The following is an 18368-nucleotide window of genomic DNA, read 5'->3' on the forward strand; positions in this document are numbered from 1 at the left end:
TAGTTAACTGTCTATCCACGCAGTGTCGCTGGTGCGCTGAGTCTGCGCGCTGCTGAAATGCCCGGATGTTATTGTAGCTAGCTCTTTTAGCAATTCGGCTAGTCGCTGCGACGCCGCTGCCTTTTGCCGCTACGGTCTGTCGCATCGGGGACATTCGACCCTTTTGACTCCCCCGGCCAATTTAAACAGTTTTTTAACGTCTGTATCTTGACATCAGTAATTTATCATGATAGAAGTTGAGTGAACTGCTCGTTAATTTTAGGTCTCATCGTTGATTTTCCAACCGGTTTGGCGGGACTAGATCGGGTTAACAATACGACGAGCTAAAGGCTAAAGCAGCTAGCGCTGAGACACAGGCCAGTTTGTTTTTTCAGGTAGCTATCACAGCTAGCTTGGCAAGCTACCGCGGCTGTCATGGAAGACAAATCTTTTACTAAAGAATTAGACCAATGGATCGAACAGCTAAATGAGTGTAAGCAGCTATCGGAAAACCAAGTCAGGACACTCTGCGAGAAGGTAAGTTGGTTACAACAACCGGGTTTTTTTTCTGATTAAATCGACCTCGCTTTCAATGTGGCCTAGATTGCGAAAGCGGCTCTGGCTAATTTCTGGAGTGAAGTTACGGCAAGGCGGCTATTTTCGCCCCGTTTTCGACCAGTCATCCTGAAGTTACCAGTTTTAAAAAGCAATGTAGCCACCCAAGTATTTATTATAGTGATATTTTCACATATTGATCACTCGACCTATTAAAATTATGCTAATGTGGATGGTTTTTCGACAACTGTCGTCCCAGGACGGACAGGCCGAAAATTTGCATCTTTTACATCATTACCAACAAGTAGACGGAGCCCATTTTACTCCCTGTTCTTTAACGCACATTCATTTTACGCACAGCTAAGGCCTTCCCTAATGATTAAATATGGGATTCATATTCCTGTTTTCGTAATGAGATTATGTGTTTTTTAGTACTTGTACATGCTGTTTTTGTACCGCACCCTGTCTTTATCGATCAACTGTTTTATTGCATAAACCTGTCAAACCTCCGTTTTCAGACGTCACCTCAGGTTTGTTGCACTATTTAAATAACTCGGGTCGTTCGCTTTCCTGCATCATCGACCCTTCAAATGTTTAAAACATTTTTTATACTTGTATTAAATTTTATCACCGGGCAATGGTAGACTATTTTCTTGACTGATTGTGTGGAGAAATAAATGTGATACCTTTATGAGCTGAATGAATAAAAGGAACGAATCAAAATCCCTTTCGTTCAGTTGTGTTGATGGATAATGAGTAAAATGGGCATCAGTTGGTACCAGCTCACGTGAGCTTTGAAGAGCAACAGGCCGTAAATTACATGATTTTAATGCTGGAAATCATTGATTTTATTTCACTTTGCGGCTTAATGCTTCTACAGTCCTTAATTCAAAGTAAAAACTATGTTGAGTATTCAATAATGTGCCGAATGTTGCTACTCATGGTGGATTCATGTTGGGCCTCTCTTTAAATAACATAACAAAGAGTACGGTCTAGACCTGCTCTTTTTGTAAAGTGTCTCCAGATAACTTTGGTTATGAATTGGCGCTATACAAATAAAATTTGATTGCTTTGATTGAATTGGGCAGATAATTAATAGTGTTTAACATCTACTGAAGGCCTGTACAATCTGAGAAATGTGCAGTAACATTGCTCAATACTGCAGATATCATGTGAGTTGGATATATGTCAAAGGATGCATAGTTGTTGTAATTTATTGTTCATGTCGCTTTCTGCAGTTCTGCACGTTTTACACAGTACAAATAGTAGAAGTGCTGTTCTGAGGGTGGCTTGCTGGGGCTTCATCTGATTGGTCATTTTTTTGAATGTGTAGTGGCACATGTAGATGAAAGGATTGTTTTATTATGGCAAAACAATCCGTCTTTTGTAATGTGTTTATTGTGCATGTTCATATCTCCATAACAAAGATAATGTGATTCATTGTGCAGTCCTAGTCTCTAACTTTTATGAGCTTCTGAGAACACACCTGTGCCTCACAGACTTGTGGTGGTTTAGTTTAATGTTAAAGCAGTGGTATACTCTTGAAAGAAACTGATGTTTATTCAGAAATTATTAATCATTTTGTCAAAGAACAAATGGCCACACCCTTGTAGTTTCCTATATGGCTGTTTAAACAAACCCAGCTGGGTTTTTTACTGTTGTTTGAACAGATAGCCTATGATTTCATGATGTCACCTTTAACTCTGGAAAAAAAGTACATGACATAAATGAGCAACACCTTTTCCCTGACTAAGGTATTGATTGAGCTCTACAATGAAACCTAGTTCAACAGAAGCACACAGGGAAGTGGGATGTGCTCTGGAGAGATGTAGCTGCTCCCTTTACAATTCAAACACAGAGCACAGAGATGAATCTGTGTTTCAGTGTACAAAAAAACATTTATTTTTTTAATCTGTTTTGAAATTTGTATTTAGCAGAACTGTTATATTATTTTCACAAGAAAAATACCTGTTTTGAAATGGAAAAACATCAGAAAGGACAAAATACCTGCAAGGTAGCAAAGATCTGCGGGTCCTTTTCTTCTTTAGTAGGTGATTGTAACTAAAATTCAGTTTGATTTCCTTTTTGATAGATGAGACATTTAAAAGAACCAGATTAAACAAAAAGCTCAGGAGAGATCACAAAAGAGAACACCATCATTAACCACATTTTAAGAGCAGACGCTCTGCTCGTCTATCTGTCTTCTCAAACACTACTTTGGCCCGTAAGGTCACGCTGCCTCCACACCTCAAAATAACTGCCATAGAGGCTTCACGTGGATGCGTATGACCTGATTTTCTCGTTGTGTGTCTGTCTGGAGAGTTTAATTCAACCTCATGTGTTTTGTTTAAAGAAAAGTTCAGTCATTAAATAAAGAATCTTTTTCTTTGTGTTTCCCAGGCTAAGGAGATCCTGACCAAGGAGTCCAACGTTCAGGAGGTGAGATTTCCCACAATGCCTTAAAAGATTAAACTCTTACTAATTGATTTCTAGTCGCAGCTGTCAGATGCTGGGCCACACACAGGCCATCTCATTACAGAGCAGGAAGACTTCTATGCTCAAGAAATAGAAATCTAGGTGATCAGAAGAAAGAGGTTAAATCCATTGGTTCATTAGCGAATTATGGTTGGAAGGAAATTAATTATATCCATGGAAAATGTGAGAAATTAATTCATAATTTATTGTAAATATAAATTGAACTAATACCTCAGAGTAAAGGCATGCTCTACTAACATGGTTAACATGGATGGTCCTTATTACATGTAGAATAAATATTAATGAATGAGTTGTGTAGTATAATTATTAGAGAATTATATTTTAGTACCTGCTCTACAGTTTGTTCTAATGAAGTACAATGATGGAAAAGGTGAACTTAGAGGGTGTAATGTGTTTTATCAGGGCTGAACATTTCCTGTGCTACATTACAGAGAAATACGAAACTGTTAAAATTAGCTTTTTGAATTCAAATTTCACAATGCTAACTGTCAGGAGTAATAATTCTGAACGTGTCAAACAACCAGCAAGACTTGATATGTAGGAAATGTCTTTGTATTTAGTATAACATCTGCTTCCTGTCTCCGTCAACTTTATCCTGGCTAGCAGCACACATAGGCTAGCATGGTCAATTATACCTTCACTTGTGAAGCCTACTGTTAGCTTAATAAATAGTAGTGGTGAGACGATGTTCCTACAAAGCATACCGACTACTGTAATTCAGCAACAATTGGAAAGCTTCAATTTGTCGGCAGTACGTCCTCGTACCTTCTTTAACTTAGACATGGGAGAGACTCACTTCCCATTAAAAGATGATGTCACATGCATACATTACCCACAAGGCCAGCTTCCTTAAAGGGGAAGGCTTAGCTGGTAACACTGTGGACAAACTTCCCCCAACAACAAGGCGCTGCTCATGAGTAGGGTTTGAGGATTTTTTCCTTTTGAATGACCAATGAGAGCTTGGTCGACATCGTCTCTTCACACCGACTGTGTGGTTGACAGCCCTACAGTTGACCTTTTAAAAATGTCTTCCTGCATCCCTATCCTCTACTTGCATCCAACTATTTTTACTCTTTAGTTTTATTAGAATAATTCAAAGTAGAGAATAAGCAGCAGAGACGCAGCAGAACAGGACTGAACAGGCTGCTCATGTTGAAATGTTGAGCTGCTGGAAGGTTTCCAAATTACAGCGGAGAGGAAACTCAAATGAAAATGTTGAAGCTTTCATGTGTGAACACCCACAGGTGAACATGAGAGATGTTCCCACTTCTTTAATGCTTCAGTGTTGTACAGTTTGGGAGTGAACAGACGTTATTTTTGACTACAGTTCTTCTCCTTATAATGGATCTCTTCATCATATTGAGGGAATAAAAACATTGTTATGTGGATGCTGACTCTCAGTGTTGTTCCCTCTGGCTGAATAATAGTGAAGCTCTGCAGCCTGAACAATATAACACCTTGTTTACACTGCAAACTTTGTCTGTGCTGAGCTGCAGGCTCTCGCACACAAACACAAACTCGCTGCTTTTTAAATGCCACAGAGTCTCCTTAGAAACAAATCTCTACCACAAAACAGATAAAGGCATAATAATAGTAATTATATCCTCTAAATCCTGTTGAATAAGCTTTTTAAAGCCGTCCTCTAACATGTCCAACTTTTCAGCATAATTGTGTTTTCACAGCAGACCAGCTTGTTGTCTGAAATGGTTTTATTTGACCTCACAACATCCTGTTTTAATGTGGAACTGTCACCTTGTTTATCTCTGAAGTTTACTGTTCTGCAGATCAAATGATGGGTTGACTCCTGATGTCTTAAAATTATTTGAATAAAATAAGAGTCCTTAGAGACCTAAAGCACCTAAATTACTGAATATATAACTACTAGTATAAATGTACTGTTTCTGATATGTCCTCCTAAAACAACCTTACATTTCTTGTAGAGGTCCCAACTCACAAAGCAGGACCCACCGTCACAAATATATATTAAACAACACTAAAAAAGGTAGTTTAACCCCAAAAAGATTTACTTTATTTTTCGATCTGAAGAAACGGCATTAATTTGTCCTTAAAAGTAGAATTGACATCTAAATAGGGCCTGAAAAACACTCTCATACTTGGCGTATCACACACTTTCATTGCTATAAATTAACTGTCTGCGATGTTGTTGGCAGTGGATAATAATGACCTGCTAATGTTGCTGCGAGGCCTTCATCAATAGATGATATAAACAGCTGAAGAGACTCTGTGAACCTTCAGTTTGTAACATTCCAAAGTTGAGAACAAAGTGAGACAAAACAGAGCTTTATTTTGAAACGAAATCTAAGTGTTAATTTGTTAAGGTGAAATAGAGTAAACTTGATCTGTGTTATCACCATGAGTCCTGTTTCTGGTGACTCAGTGATGTTGTTCCCCGTGTGCTCAGGTGCGATGCCCGGTGACGGTGTGCGGCGACGTCCACGGTCAGTTCCATGACCTGATGGAGCTGTTTAAGATTGGAGGAAAGTCTCCCGACACCAACTACCTGTTCATGGGAGACTACGTCGACAGAGGCTACTACTCTGTGGAGACGGTCACGCTGCTCGTCACGTTAAAGGTAAACTGTGTGTGTGTGTGTGTGTGTGTGTGTGTGTGTGTGTGGTAGCTAGTTTATAAAGAAGCAGCAGACGGGTGCAGGGTCTCTGCTGGTGTTAAGTCTTCAACAGCATTAATTCAGTTCCTGTTGAAGGCTTCACTCACAGATGCGGATTAATATCTGTACTCTTATTGAAATTACTGTCCATAATTTGTGCAAAAAATAGGCATGGAAAGATGAAACTTTTATTATTTAGCAGAAGTCGAATGAACCAAAATAGTGTTTTCAGACACATGCTCTGTCCTGAGACAATAACAGCCTTCAGTCGAATCTGTGAATGTTTGTTCTTTAAAGCAGCGTCATTGTCAACAGAGCAGTGCAGGAGAAACACCATATCACACTGTAAACTTTACAAACTGAGTCTCAAGATGACGACAGGATAAACTGACTGACTTTATTGAACAAAACTAACTGATTCAGGAGGTCTAGGGTGAGAGAAATGGAGGGCAGCACTCCGACGCACTCTGCTCAGGTGGTGACTGTCAGTGAAGCCTGCTAAACCTCTTTAGAACCAGACTGTGGTTATGTTACATTAAGCACGACCAGAGAGACACTTGATGGTGCGCTTGGATTTTATAATTTAATATGAGCAGCACAATTTTACTTTTTGACTGTGGAAATATGACGTTTCGATATCACGGGCATCAAAACGTGACTTTTACGTACCAAGATGTAGTAAAGAAAAAGCTGCACTGAGGATGTGGTCGCATCCTGCTGCACTGATAACCCTCTTTTAAAGCACCTAACTTTTCCATGTATTGCAATTTTGCTGCATTAGCATTTCATGTAGTTAAGTGAGCCTACACTTCATAGTGTTTTGCCCTGTCACCTTGGAAGCCCAGGATGTCACTTCTGCAACTTTTCACCTTACCTTACACTGTCAGCTTTGTCATTTAGCCGAGCTATGATCGGCTCAAAAAATATTGATTGCTGCATAGCTTACCAATACTTTGGTACCAACCAATTAGAAACGGGTATCATTTTAGTACCAGTCCTCAATAGCCTTCCCTAACCCACAGCGAGCCCATTTGATCTCTGGTTTACAGACCAACGTGCTACACCTGAACCAGGCTGCAAAGTTTTTGTGACTATCTTGGTAGAAATGTTTACCTGCCAGTGTGGCGGAAGTCTTTCAAGACTCTTTGACTCACGAATGCAAAATCAACCTTAGTTTGGTGCTTTGAAGGTGTTTTTTTCTGACCCAAATTCAGACCATGGTTTCACTCTAGAAACAAACCGAACCACAGACCAGTTTGATCCAGAACAAAACCACCTCTTCTCATCAGACCATGGGTCAGCCGTGTTGGGGAGTTCTCTTACCTGTAATTTTGTTCCAGACCAAACTGAAAAGTCTGCAACAAACGAGTAGGTGCACAGGGCTGCTTTGGGATCAAAGTCCTGTCTCTGAGAGGCCACAGCCCTGCTGACAGGTTATTGCTTTATCGTTACGACTCTGATAAGCAGGAGACTGATCCTGTAGATCTGGATTACAAGAAAACCTCCAGTTTCTCTGACCTCAATGAAACACTGTAGATCTTCATTTTCAGCTTTGAGTCTGACTGAAACGTTCGTCCCTCTGAGCAGAAACGCTGTCGTTTTTAGACAGATGGACTTTACTGTATTAAGTGTGTCGAGTTTTACTGTGAAGTTTTACTGCATCATAAAAATGTTGCTGCAGTGATGTGTGAGCTGACAGCGAGGCCCGGTTAATCATCCTTTCCCACTCCCTGACTCCCACTGCAGAAACACTCACATTTAACAACAGGAGTTTACACGAACAACCACACAAGAACTCTGAATATAACACAGCCTGAAACTGACAGAATAAGGAGGTTAGTCCAGTCAGTTCTAACCAAGTACTGACATTCAATACCCAGCCTAATTAAATGTTCCTATCTTTGGTCTGGGTTAAAGCAGCAACCATTAATATAGTTATTATTATGAACGTATACTTTTTTTAGTTTGGGAGTTTAGTTTGCAGGCAAAAAATGAAACAGTCACAGGAACAGTGGCAGCAATTTGTAGTTTAGAATAAATTACATACATATACATGATAATCTGAAAGTATTATCATTTAAAGGTTTCCATTTGCAGATCTGTCTGGAAAACGTGACATTCAGCAGTTCATCAGTAAATGTTTCAGTCAGTGTTTTTGATGTGAACACTGAAATCATTATGACCTGAGAACGCTGAGTTAAACTGTCCAACTTCCTCTTACTTGTACATTTTACTGAATCACCACCACTGTGTTCTGTAAGACACAGCTTTACTGTACAGCACTCAGCTTGTTCCATTACAGTGATTATGTAACATGTACACGTAACATGTGAGAACAGGAGTTTCTTATGTACGTGGAACTTAATCAATACACAACAAGGTTTAATCTCTTTGAGCTACAACAAGTGATTAGTTCATTATCATGATAAACCTGCACCAATACAGGAAATAAAAAATGTATTTGAAGTCAAACTGACAAATATTCACTGGTTCCATTTTCTCTGAGAGGAATGTTTGTAGGTTAATTTGATCCTCTGACCAACAGTCCAAAATAAAAAAAGGTGTTCAGTCAAAGAAAACAAAGTCTCTTCTTACTCTGAAAACATTAAAGAGAATATTTTTATGATGTTCATACAAACATAATTAATGATTAATAAAGATGGCAATAAAGTAATATAACAAGGGCTGCAACTATTAATTTTTCATGATCATTTCCTGTGACTGTTATCGCCATTAAATATTTGGTCAACAAATGTAATTAAAAAGTAAATGATGCCTGTATTAATATGCTTAACTCCAGCGTCACATTCAGATGTCATGTTTGGTCTGACCAGCAGTCCTTAACTCTCTGGGTCAGCTGACTGTCACATCACACAATAATTGCTTGTTTACTTTCTGTAAAATCCTCTAACAGACTCATAGTTTACGCTCTAAATGAAAGTAATTAAAGCCCCATAATAAACCGATTTGTCCTGTTTTGTCGCTCAGGTTCGTTTCCAGGAGCGAATCACCATCCTGCGAGGGAACCACGAGTCGCGGCAGATCACACAGGTCTACGGCTTCTACGACGAGTGCCTGAGGAAGTACGGCAACGCCAACGTCTGGAAGTACTTCACAGACCTGTTCGACTACCTGCCTCTCACCGCGCTGGTGGACGGACAGGTAGGACGCTCAGCCGGGGAACCGGCGTGTTTGATATGTGCTGTGATGAAATTCTTTCATCCATGGCGTTGAAGGGAGACTGATGTAGATTCTCTGTTGTGTTTTTGATGACGGATAATTAAAATGAGTTTCTGCTGTTTTTGTTTCAGATCTTCTGTCTCCACGGAGGTTTGTCTCCTTCCATAGACACTCTGGATCACATACGAGCTCTGGACCGCCTGCAAGAAGTCCCACATGAGGTACACACACACACACACACGCACACACACACCCATCACTAAATACTTACAAAGGATGTCACCACAAATTAAAATGTTACAGCAAACAGGCCTTAATCCTGATCCTTCTCCCTCACTCTTTAGAAAACTTTACAATAGTCAGATTTGGGTTATTCGTTGGTATCTGAGTCTTTTTCTCATCAAATCTTGTGCAGCGCTAAACCAACATTTACATTATGAAATCCCCTCACAGATCTGTAGTTTAATGTTTTGCGGAGGCTCAGTATTTGTATTTATGGCAGCCACACTGTGTGGAACAAAATAAAACCTGTCAGAGTGAGCTTTACAACATGAAAAACATGTACACTGTAAACTAATAGTAACGCTGTCTTTCAGGGCCCGATGTGTGACCTGCTGTGGTCGGACCCTGATGACCGTGGTGGGTGGGGAATCTCCCCCCGAGGTGCCGGCTACACCTTCGGACAGGACATCTCTGAAACCTTCAACCACGCCAACGGCCTCACTCTGGTGTCCCGCGCCCATCAGCTGGTCATGGAGGTAAGACACCAGGATAGTGTGATAGGAAATAACCCATCATGCCCTTTATTGAATCCCCAATACAGGCTTTTAAAACGTCTAGAAATGCTTTAATTTGCAGGTATATTTAGAGGGTTTTTTTTAGGCGAAACTTTGACATCAGCTATCGTTAACGCTAAAGTAAGCACTGCCTGCACTAAAGTCAGCTTGAATCTGGTTGTTGTTTCCAGATCGTAGTGACAGATTGGTTGAAATACGTTGTTTAGATTGTTTTTACAGCCATATTAGCACTAAACTAGTATAACCAGGGGCACCACTTGTATATTGTAATAACAGCAGATTTCGTCTGTTGTCTTAAACCTGTGCAAATCTGCCATGTCTGTAATTTCTGAACAAACTGCAATAGTCTACTTTATCACAACAAACAGAGGTCATGTGTTAGTCCCATGCCAGAAAGCATGTCTGTGGTTTGAGGTAGTTGTTCTGCCTCTTTCTCAGTCCAGAATTCTGTAGGCCGAGTTTGAAGTTCTGAAAAGTTTTGATAGTGTGTTTGGGTGCAAATTGAAGGATGAACTTGCTTCAGAGAAAGGAGACAGATTCACAGAAAAAGAGAGCTGGAGGCCATCAGAGGAGCCAATTCTGAACAAGATAAGCTGGACGACGTACATGACGGCATGCAGTAATATGTGTCTTTTCAATGCTTAAACAGGCCAAACAGTTATTATATGGTAGCCTATTAACAGCACAGTTAAAAAAGGAAGGTTACGTGGTGTCTTGGCATCATGTCTGAAGGAACTGTTGCACCCCTGGTGATACTATTCCAGTGTAAATGGGGCAATAGATGATCAGGAGATTCCCCAGAGTTGCAGCAAAACAGAGGGTGCCTTGAAATAAGGCAGAAACATGTTAAAAGTAAGCGTGTTGACAAGTCTGTCATTAAATGTATGCATTATTTTCTTGATTATAGATTACTACTTGAAACTTCAGAAGTCGATAAAACAGCCATCACAACTTCCAGACATTTTAAACTGCTTTTATTTAACCAACAATCCAAAACAGACGAACATTTAATTAACCATCATACGTTTAACCCAAACAGCAAATGTTTATCACCAAATAGTTTCTTTTACAAACTGCTGGTTGCAGCTCTGCTTTAGCAGCAAAGTGTTGAATCCTCCCTCCTCTCCTGGATCAGCGTTTGTGCATTCAGAGTCAAAATGATCATTTGCAAGGTAGAAAACCACAAACAAATCCTCACATTTAAGATTTAAAGCTTTAGTCTTTTTCAGTGTGTTTAAAGTCACATGTGCTCACACTAAAGCGTGCTGAAGGATCCTAAAAATCCTCATGTCTCCATGGCAACAGAATATAATGGAGCTATAAGGGTTCTGCACCAGTTTCACTCCCACTGTTGTTCTGTGAGAGTCTCTTCACCTCACAGTCTCTCAAACTTAAAATGAGATTCACTCAGCAGCTGCACAAACTGAAGTTTTCATCTGGTTTATTTTTACGTTAAGATTTTATTACCAGTTGACATAGGTAACTTTCTAGGGGTTCAGTCCAGTCATGAAGAATGATCTTTGAAACTAATCTAACTTACATGCGTTTCTGTGTCTCCAGGGCTACAACTGGGGCCATGATAAGAATGTGGTGACCATCTTTAGTGCTCCAAACTACTGCTATCGCTGTGGAAACCAGGCAGCCATCATGGAACTGGACGACACTCTGAAATACTCTTTGTAAGTATAAAAGATGTAACACTATGTTTAACTCAGATTCAGGAGGGATTCAGAGATGGACTCACTTCGAGTTCAACGTTTAATCAAGTATGAGAAACCTCTGACTTTGGAACATGGAAGTTTCCTGGTGTTTATGGACTGGATGAAGTTTTGCATAGCTCTAAGAACAGTTGGAAGACCCCGCCCCCTTTTTGTGTCTACGCACCGCAAGAACCGGGAACAATGGTAGCTCTTAAAACGCCATTTAAAAGGGACTTTTTTTTAGCTTCAGTAGATTCTCTTTGAGTACAAAAGGAACCTGAATGAATAAATGTTGTGTGATTGTTTCCAGACATAATCGTATTGATTGATTTTTGATTGGTTAAACACATGAGCCACTGCAGCACCTTTAAAACCTGTTAATGATCTTAATTTAAGCTTTAAAAAAATTGACCAAAACAGGGACAAATTTGCCAAAAGTGAAGTCTATATTCAGACGTCTCCTTTCCAACTCTGTTACTGTCATGTAACCCATGACATACAACAAACCCACAGCTCCAACCACAGCTGTTGTTGATGTTGTTGATGTTGTTGATGTTGTTGATGTTGTTGATGTTGTTGTCTTATGCGACATTGCTGTACCAGCCATTGGCCGGTTTTCTGTAGATGTCGGAACACAAAGTGAAAAGAGCCCTTACAGACATGTAGTTTGGTCTGAAAACACAAAATGATAGCATTGTTGGGGAAGTTGGTCTTTTATTATAGTTGCTTAACTGTAAAACCAAAACCACATTTTAACTGTTCCCAGTGTTGGCCGTTTTGCTCTTTGCTTTAATGGTCATACTATTTGACATGTTACAAAAACTTAGAGATTAATTTTTATATGGAAAAGAATTGATCTATATTAAGAAACATGTTTCAGATTACCTCCTGTGTGCTCCAAACATTTTACAGATGAATAATGAAACTCTTTCTTCCTCCTCAGCCTTCAGTTTGACCCCGCCCCCCGCCGCGGCGAGCCCCATGTGACCAGACGCACTCCTGACTACTTCCTGTGAATGTCCAAAGCTACACCTGTCAATCATCCACAAAGCTTCACCCCCTATCCCCCCTGCCCCCCACCCCCCTCATCTTGGATGGAAAGAAGATATAATTAATAATAATACTGTACCAGGGAGAATAGAAACAAACGATTGGCTGATGAACCAAGATTTTAAGCAAAAGAGAGAAACTTAAAGAGCGGCCCCCTCTACAGTCTTGTTTTCAATATGCTGTCTTTAATGCTGTGCTTCTGGGGAAAAACAACACGTACAACTATGTTCTGTTTTCTTTATTTTCTTTTTTTGTTTATTACATGTTTGAAAATGAGATAATAAAACTACCAACGTGGACCAAATGTGCCATATTCTGATCCTTTTACAACATGTACAACGCATTGCAATGTTTCCTTTCTTTTGTTTTTTTTTCTGTTTTTGTTTTGTTTTTTTAGACCAGCACTATAACCCTACCTACCTGACGTCACCACCACACCACACATCTCATGGCATATGTGCTTTTTTCTGTTGCAAGATAATTTTAAAAAAGAAGAAAAAAAGAGAAAAAAAAGTTTGCTTCAAGTAGTACAGCTGTCAGTTTTAGCTGTCCAGGCTGCAGCCGGTGGTCATCTCAGCAAGTATATTACTGTAATTTGAATAAAGACAACAGACGTATGAAATAAAAATGTCCTATTGACAAACTACTGGCCTGCGTCAGTGTCATTTATTAATCTTCATTTATAATTCAATCAGCCACCTGGTCAGGACACTTAAATGCAAACACCTACTTTATAAGCTTGTGAAAACTTTGCTCGACTTTTGGAAGAAAATGACGCCTTTATAAACTAAGAAACCAAACCAGTGTTCTTTTACATTTGAATAACAGAATATGATTTCACAGTAGAAAAAAGTTATTCTGAAAATAAATCAAGATGGATCCAAATTGTTTCATATATATTACTCAACTCATTTAATCTTAATTTGTGTTTTTTAAATATAGCAAAATTTAGTGAACGGTTACAGGCTCTGTCTTCTGGTTAGTTCAACTATCGCGAGATTTTCCGGGAAGCGCACAACAAGCTGTCTCCATGTTAGCTTTTCAGTTTCCAGTTAACTCCTTGTTGGCTGTTCTCAAAGTTCACAACAGTCAGGTGATGTAAACGTTGGTATTTTGTGTTAATGAGCTTTATACTTGTGTTTTATTCCCTGTTAGTCATTTCTACCTGTCGAATCTCCAACAACGCAACTATATACTTAGTTATCTTTGTTTAGCTAACGAGAGCTAGCCGCCTTCAGTTAGCATACAACGCTAAAAACATTAGCTACCGGTGAGAGGACTTCCGTAAACCTTCTGAAATGATCGTCTGTTTGATTAAGAAATCTTATCTTGTATTGAACTGTGATAGTCAACTAAAGCTGGAAAGTATGAACGAAATGCTAAACGTCATGTTTCCTGTCGTTGATACTTAAATGTCATAGATTTAATGCTAAGAGTATTTTATCCACATGAAGTTAACGTTACCAGAGCTGATTTCTGTATCTCTCGTCACTCTTTAATCAATTTAAATAGGGCAATTCTTTCATATTATTCCTGCATCACATCATTACTGTGTTGTCTGTAAGTCAGCTGACAACCACAGAGTGAACGAGAAGTGATAAGGAAATAAATCTTAATAAATTCACTGTCACGTCTTTGGCTCAAGGTGGCAGCAGTTTATTTAAGACAGGTTTGTACTGTACATTTTGGATTGTCTCATATCAATAGATACAGTATGTCATCTTCAAACTGTTCTGTTCTGTCAGTTCAGAGTATGGGGTCTCATGTTTTATCTTTACATTGAAATCTCAGCATCACCTTTTCTAAAAGATAAACTCCTGAATAGATAAAAGGAGGTTCAACAACAATTTTAACTGCGGTGTGGGTGTTAATAATGACTAAGAACATGTCTCTAGGTTAGAAATAGCTTGTGTGTTGCATCCCAAATTAACTAAGCGATCTCTACTGAAAAGAAACACAAACATTAAAATAGATCACGACTACGATAAGACGCAGCTGGTCGACTAATTCTTAAGTCTCAGCTATGTCCCTTAAATGTAATGAAAAAAAGCACAAACTGTGGCGAGTGAAGACATTATTATACCTTTTGATATCCATCCAATGCTATTCAACATCCATACATTGCATTGCTTTTTGTCTGGTTTGTCTTTGCCATTTTATGATATGGCCGCCACTCGATATTATGACACATTCTTGGTTTGTCTTTCTTAGTTCTTTTGGGTTTAGGATATGTACCTTGGATTCATTCATTAACGTTGCAGCATAAAGAGTTGATGTGTCGATCAGAGTAGATAAATCATCATGTATGGTCATATAAAACTGTAGTCTTAAACAAATGTTCTGCATCTGTTAAAGTGACCTATGTGTGTACTTTCACAGACTTGTGGCGTATTCTCATCATCCCATTCATGGTCTAGCTGAAGCCACATCATCATGCGGAGAAGGAGGGTGGTGGAGTCAGTCCTCTGATCTCTTTGTGTCTGTATGGAGGATGTGGTTCTGCACTATAAGCCTGGATCAGCGACTGGGCTCAGCTCTCTGTTAGAAACAACAGAGAAACTTCTGGAGCCTTTCCCCCGTCGGACACCTCCTGTCTTCACCCCCTTGTTCCCCTCCGCCACAGACTGTCACCTGCCAATCAGACCTGCCAGACCGGCTCCTATCATCACCTGCTCAGGTGATTTACTGGTCTCTGACAGGAGGCCTCACAGTCACACCTCAGGAAACAAACTACAAGAAGCTGAAGTTGATGCTCTTGTTGCTGAAAGACTGCATGAGAGAGGGACAGCCAGAACATCCCCTGAAGACCCACAAAAACCTGAAGATGGCGTCTGCGTCTCAGAAACTCCGAACCATCTCCTTCCTGCCTCGCTCTGTAACAAACCAGAGAGGGAGATCATCAGACTGTCTCCTGAAAAACACAAAGACAAAGATGCCCTACTTGTTACAGACTCACCACGCAAACGATCCTGGAGCGTCTTCAAACAGAGAGGAGTTCTGCTGCAGAGTTCCCAGTCGATGTCCAAGCTGTTCCATCACGCGGTGTCCAAACACAGACTCCACCTCCGCCAGAGGGCCAAATGGGTGATCAGTCAGAACAACTGCAGGGCGGCCAGGGACATCGAACAGGTCAGTAGATTATTCATGGACACCATTAAAAGTCTACAGGCATGCTGGCAGCTCACAGCGGGGCCCTGAGCTGCACAGTATTTGTATTGTGTTATTGTTATTTTGCATTTGCCTTATTTGACAGCCAGTAGGAAGAGATATGAAACGAGGGGAGAGAGAGAGAGGAGTGACACACCAACAAAGGGAACATAAGACTGGATGTTGAAATGTGTGATATGTGCTGAGTTCACATCACATGATTTCAGCCCGGATTTTGCACTTCAAAGTCAGATCAGATGCAAATCAAAGCTCGCTGTCAGCTACGACCACAGTGTGTGAAAGATTTAAGAGATGCTGAGAGAAATCTAGGAAGTTAAATATCAGGATCTGTCTGTTACTCTATATCCTTTGGAGTCAAATATTTTTTGACGTGAAATGACAGTGGCTTCATAACACATTCCATCACACCCATCTGACAGTTTGAAAAATATTTCCCTTGTAACCTTAAATATCACCCTTATGTGGTTCCAAGAGGAAAACTTAAGAGAACCCCAAAAATCATGTGGATTCATCCTCTGGGAAGCGTACATATCATGTGTTTCACTGCAATTCATCCAATAGTTTGTGAGATATTTCAGTCCAGTTTATGTTCTTGGTATCAAACCCTAATTCTTAAATGCATGACACATGAAAAAGGGTCGTAGGTCGTGGAAACATCTGTATGCCTATCTGTGCTTTGTGCACTCAGGGATCAGTTCATGCTAAACGCTGACATCACAGCTTGTAGCGCTGTGTTTGTTTCTGTGTGAATGTGGATCTTTATCTGAACCACCATCCTTCACTTTGTTTTCCACTGCGTTCAGCACCTCCAACCTTCACACTACATCACCAGAAAAGTATTGTTGTTGTTATTATGTGTGTCAGATTGGGCTTAGGGTCAAGAAGTGTCTCTGCATCAGGCTGAGAATTGTATTACTTGTGTTTCTCACAAGACAGTAGATATCAAATTTGAGACCATTTTGATGGTCGACGGTAAACGGATTATTTTTGGGCCAATAAAAATGTGTGCAGAGGTTGATTCTACATGTTGAAGCTGTTTTAAAAGGACATACAAAATGTAGATTTGCCCTTTTTAAGCATTTATGATGGGATTATTTGTTGTGTTGTTGACTTTTCTCCTTATTATTTTATTAAATGTGAAACTTATTTAGAAAAACAAAATCCGTTCTTGAATTCGTCCCTGCATCTCCTCTTTACTCTTTTCCTCTTCTCCTTCGCCACCTTTCTGTCCTCCATCTTTGTTTTCTGTCTCATCCTATTCCATCCGTTGGTTTCTCCCTCCAGGTGTGGCAGACTCTGAGCCGGTGTGTCCGGAGCTCCTCCAGGCTGCCCGCTTGTAACGCCAACATCCTAAGGGAGCGTGCAGAGATCTGGGTGTTCTGTGACGTTTTCCAGGCTGAGGAGGTCGGACGTTTCCTGAAGGACGAGCTGCAGCTGTCAGGGAGGATCAGCCTGTCGGTTCGCAGACTGGGGAACATCTTCAGTTTGTAGGTAGAATAATAAATAACACATCAGTCTGAACCAAAGGCAGCACAGACTCAGGGTTTTATAAACATGTCTGCAGGTCCAGACGTTAAGCTCACGCTAACGTGTCTATAATAATAAAAACAAACGTATTTAGATTTTTATCATCAAATGCTGCAATCTTAAAGGATAATTCCAGTCATTTTAAACCTGGGCCCTATTTTATTATATTTTTTATTTGTTTTTACAAATTTTGGGGTCTAAATGAACCCATAGGTATGAAAAGTTTTGGAATGAACTCAGTAGATTGCTTTTACTTGCACAGGCTGTAATGGCTGTAGCGTTACCCCCATCAAAGTATGTCAACTAAAAGTTCTTGTTTTAGCTACTGACACGCTCTGACATCATTATAGAAAAGATCCCAGAAAGATAAACCTTTTTGTTAAAGAGAAAGATGCTTTTTTTGCTCCCTTCAAAGCCACCAGACTCGGTTGACCTTTTCTACCTTGCAGAAAAGGATAGTTGCTACTCTACTGCTGCCACGATCAGTTAGTTAGTTTGTGTTATTGTGTAATTTTGGTGTTTTAAATGGTTATTTCTGACCTAACACAGTATTTGTGTAAATTACACTATCCGATGAAGGCAGCAGTAGACCAGAAACTCCAGTGTTCTGTGAGGTAAAATTGATGTTTTTGTCAATGGAGTCTGGTGGCTTTGAAGAGAGCGATGTAAAAGCTGTTTCAATTCCTGTTTCAATACCTGTTAGTAATTTGGACCCTGAAATATTTAAAAACAGGATCAAATTTAAAAAATGCAGGAATTTTGATTTTAGTGATTACCTGATGCTTTCCTCTAAATCAATGCTTCCCGTCTGCAGGGCCTTCTACTGGAACCAGCTGTTAAGATTGAACCAAAATTTGTGCAACACATATCCAAGATACTTAAAAAATCAGACGTGTCAGTGTGTGGAGCATTTGTTTTTTAAATATTAAAACATGTTTACATTATCAGTTATTTGTCAGACACAGGTTTTATTTATAAGATGACAAAGCTTATAAATATACAATGAACAAATCTATATTGTCTATAGCTATGGTGCTTTTTATATTTAGGATTCTGTTTCTCATCTGCAGAGCTTCATCAATATTTAATAGAAATCTACTTAATTAATGAAGTGAACTGAGGGAGGATTGCACCATCAAACACATTTTGTCTTTTTGTGCCTCCAGCCTGTATTGTATATTTATTAATTTAAGAACAGATGCTGATGATTGTATTTTTTATATTTATTGTCTTGTCGCTCCCTGGTGTCAATAAAGGTTTGATATTTTAAATAAACTGTCTGTAGTG

General features: G+C 39.6%; 2 protein-coding genes across 2 annotated transcripts; both read left to right on the plus strand.

Moving 5' to 3' along the window:
• Positions 1 to 102: 102 nt before the first annotated feature.
• LOC138609849 (serine/threonine-protein phosphatase 2A catalytic subunit beta isoform) lies at positions 103 to 13032 on the plus strand. The gene is made up of 8 exons (XM_069682514.1): positions 103 to 516; positions 2935 to 2973; positions 5453 to 5623; positions 8648 to 8821; positions 8971 to 9060; positions 9436 to 9597; positions 11197 to 11315; positions 12280 to 13032. Exons 1-8 carry the CDS (start codon positions 415 to 417, stop codon positions 12350 to 12352), a joined length of 930 nt encoding a protein of 309 aa, XP_069538615.1. The 5' UTR covers positions 103 to 414; the 3' UTR covers positions 12353 to 13032.
• A 1803-nt stretch (positions 13033 to 14835) lies between these two features.
• Positions 14836 to 18322, plus strand: shld3 (shieldin complex subunit 3). Its single transcript, XM_069683458.1, has 2 exons — positions 14836 to 15515; positions 16839 to 18322. The coding sequence occupies exons 1-2, from the start codon at positions 14871 to 14873 to the stop codon at positions 17043 to 17045; spliced, it is 852 nt and encodes a 283-aa protein (XP_069539559.1). The 5' UTR covers positions 14836 to 14870; the 3' UTR covers positions 17046 to 18322.
• Positions 18323 to 18368: the final 46 nt, after the last annotated feature.

Source organism: Semicossyphus pulcher, unplaced genomic scaffold (genome assembly GCF_022749685.1).
Source record: "Semicossyphus pulcher isolate SPU_LCO1_2020_fin unplaced genomic scaffold, fSemPul1.0.p SCAF_6, whole genome shotgun sequence".
Lineage (NCBI taxonomy): Eukaryota > Metazoa > Chordata > Actinopteri > Labriformes > Labridae > Semicossyphus > Semicossyphus pulcher.

Coding starts and splice junctions, on each gene's coding strand:
- LOC138609849 (XM_069682514.1), top strand. CDS start 415: ATGGAAGACAAATCTTTTACTAAAGAATTAGACCAATGGATCGAACAG. Junction 8,822..8,970: donor CCGCGCTGGTGGACGGACAG/GTAGGACGCTCA, acceptor TTTTTGTTTCAG/ATCTTCTGTCTCCACGGAGG. Junction 9,598..11,196: donor CCCATCAGCTGGTCATGGAG/GTAAGACACCAG, acceptor CTGTGTCTCCAG/GGCTACAACTGGGGCCATGA.
- shld3 (XM_069683458.1), top strand. CDS start 14,871: ATGGAGGATGTGGTTCTGCACTATAAGCCTGGATCAGCGACTGGGCTC. Junction 15,516..16,838: donor CGGCCAGGGACATCGAACAG/GTCAGTAGATTA, acceptor TTCTCCCTCCAG/GTGTGGCAGACTCTGAGCCG.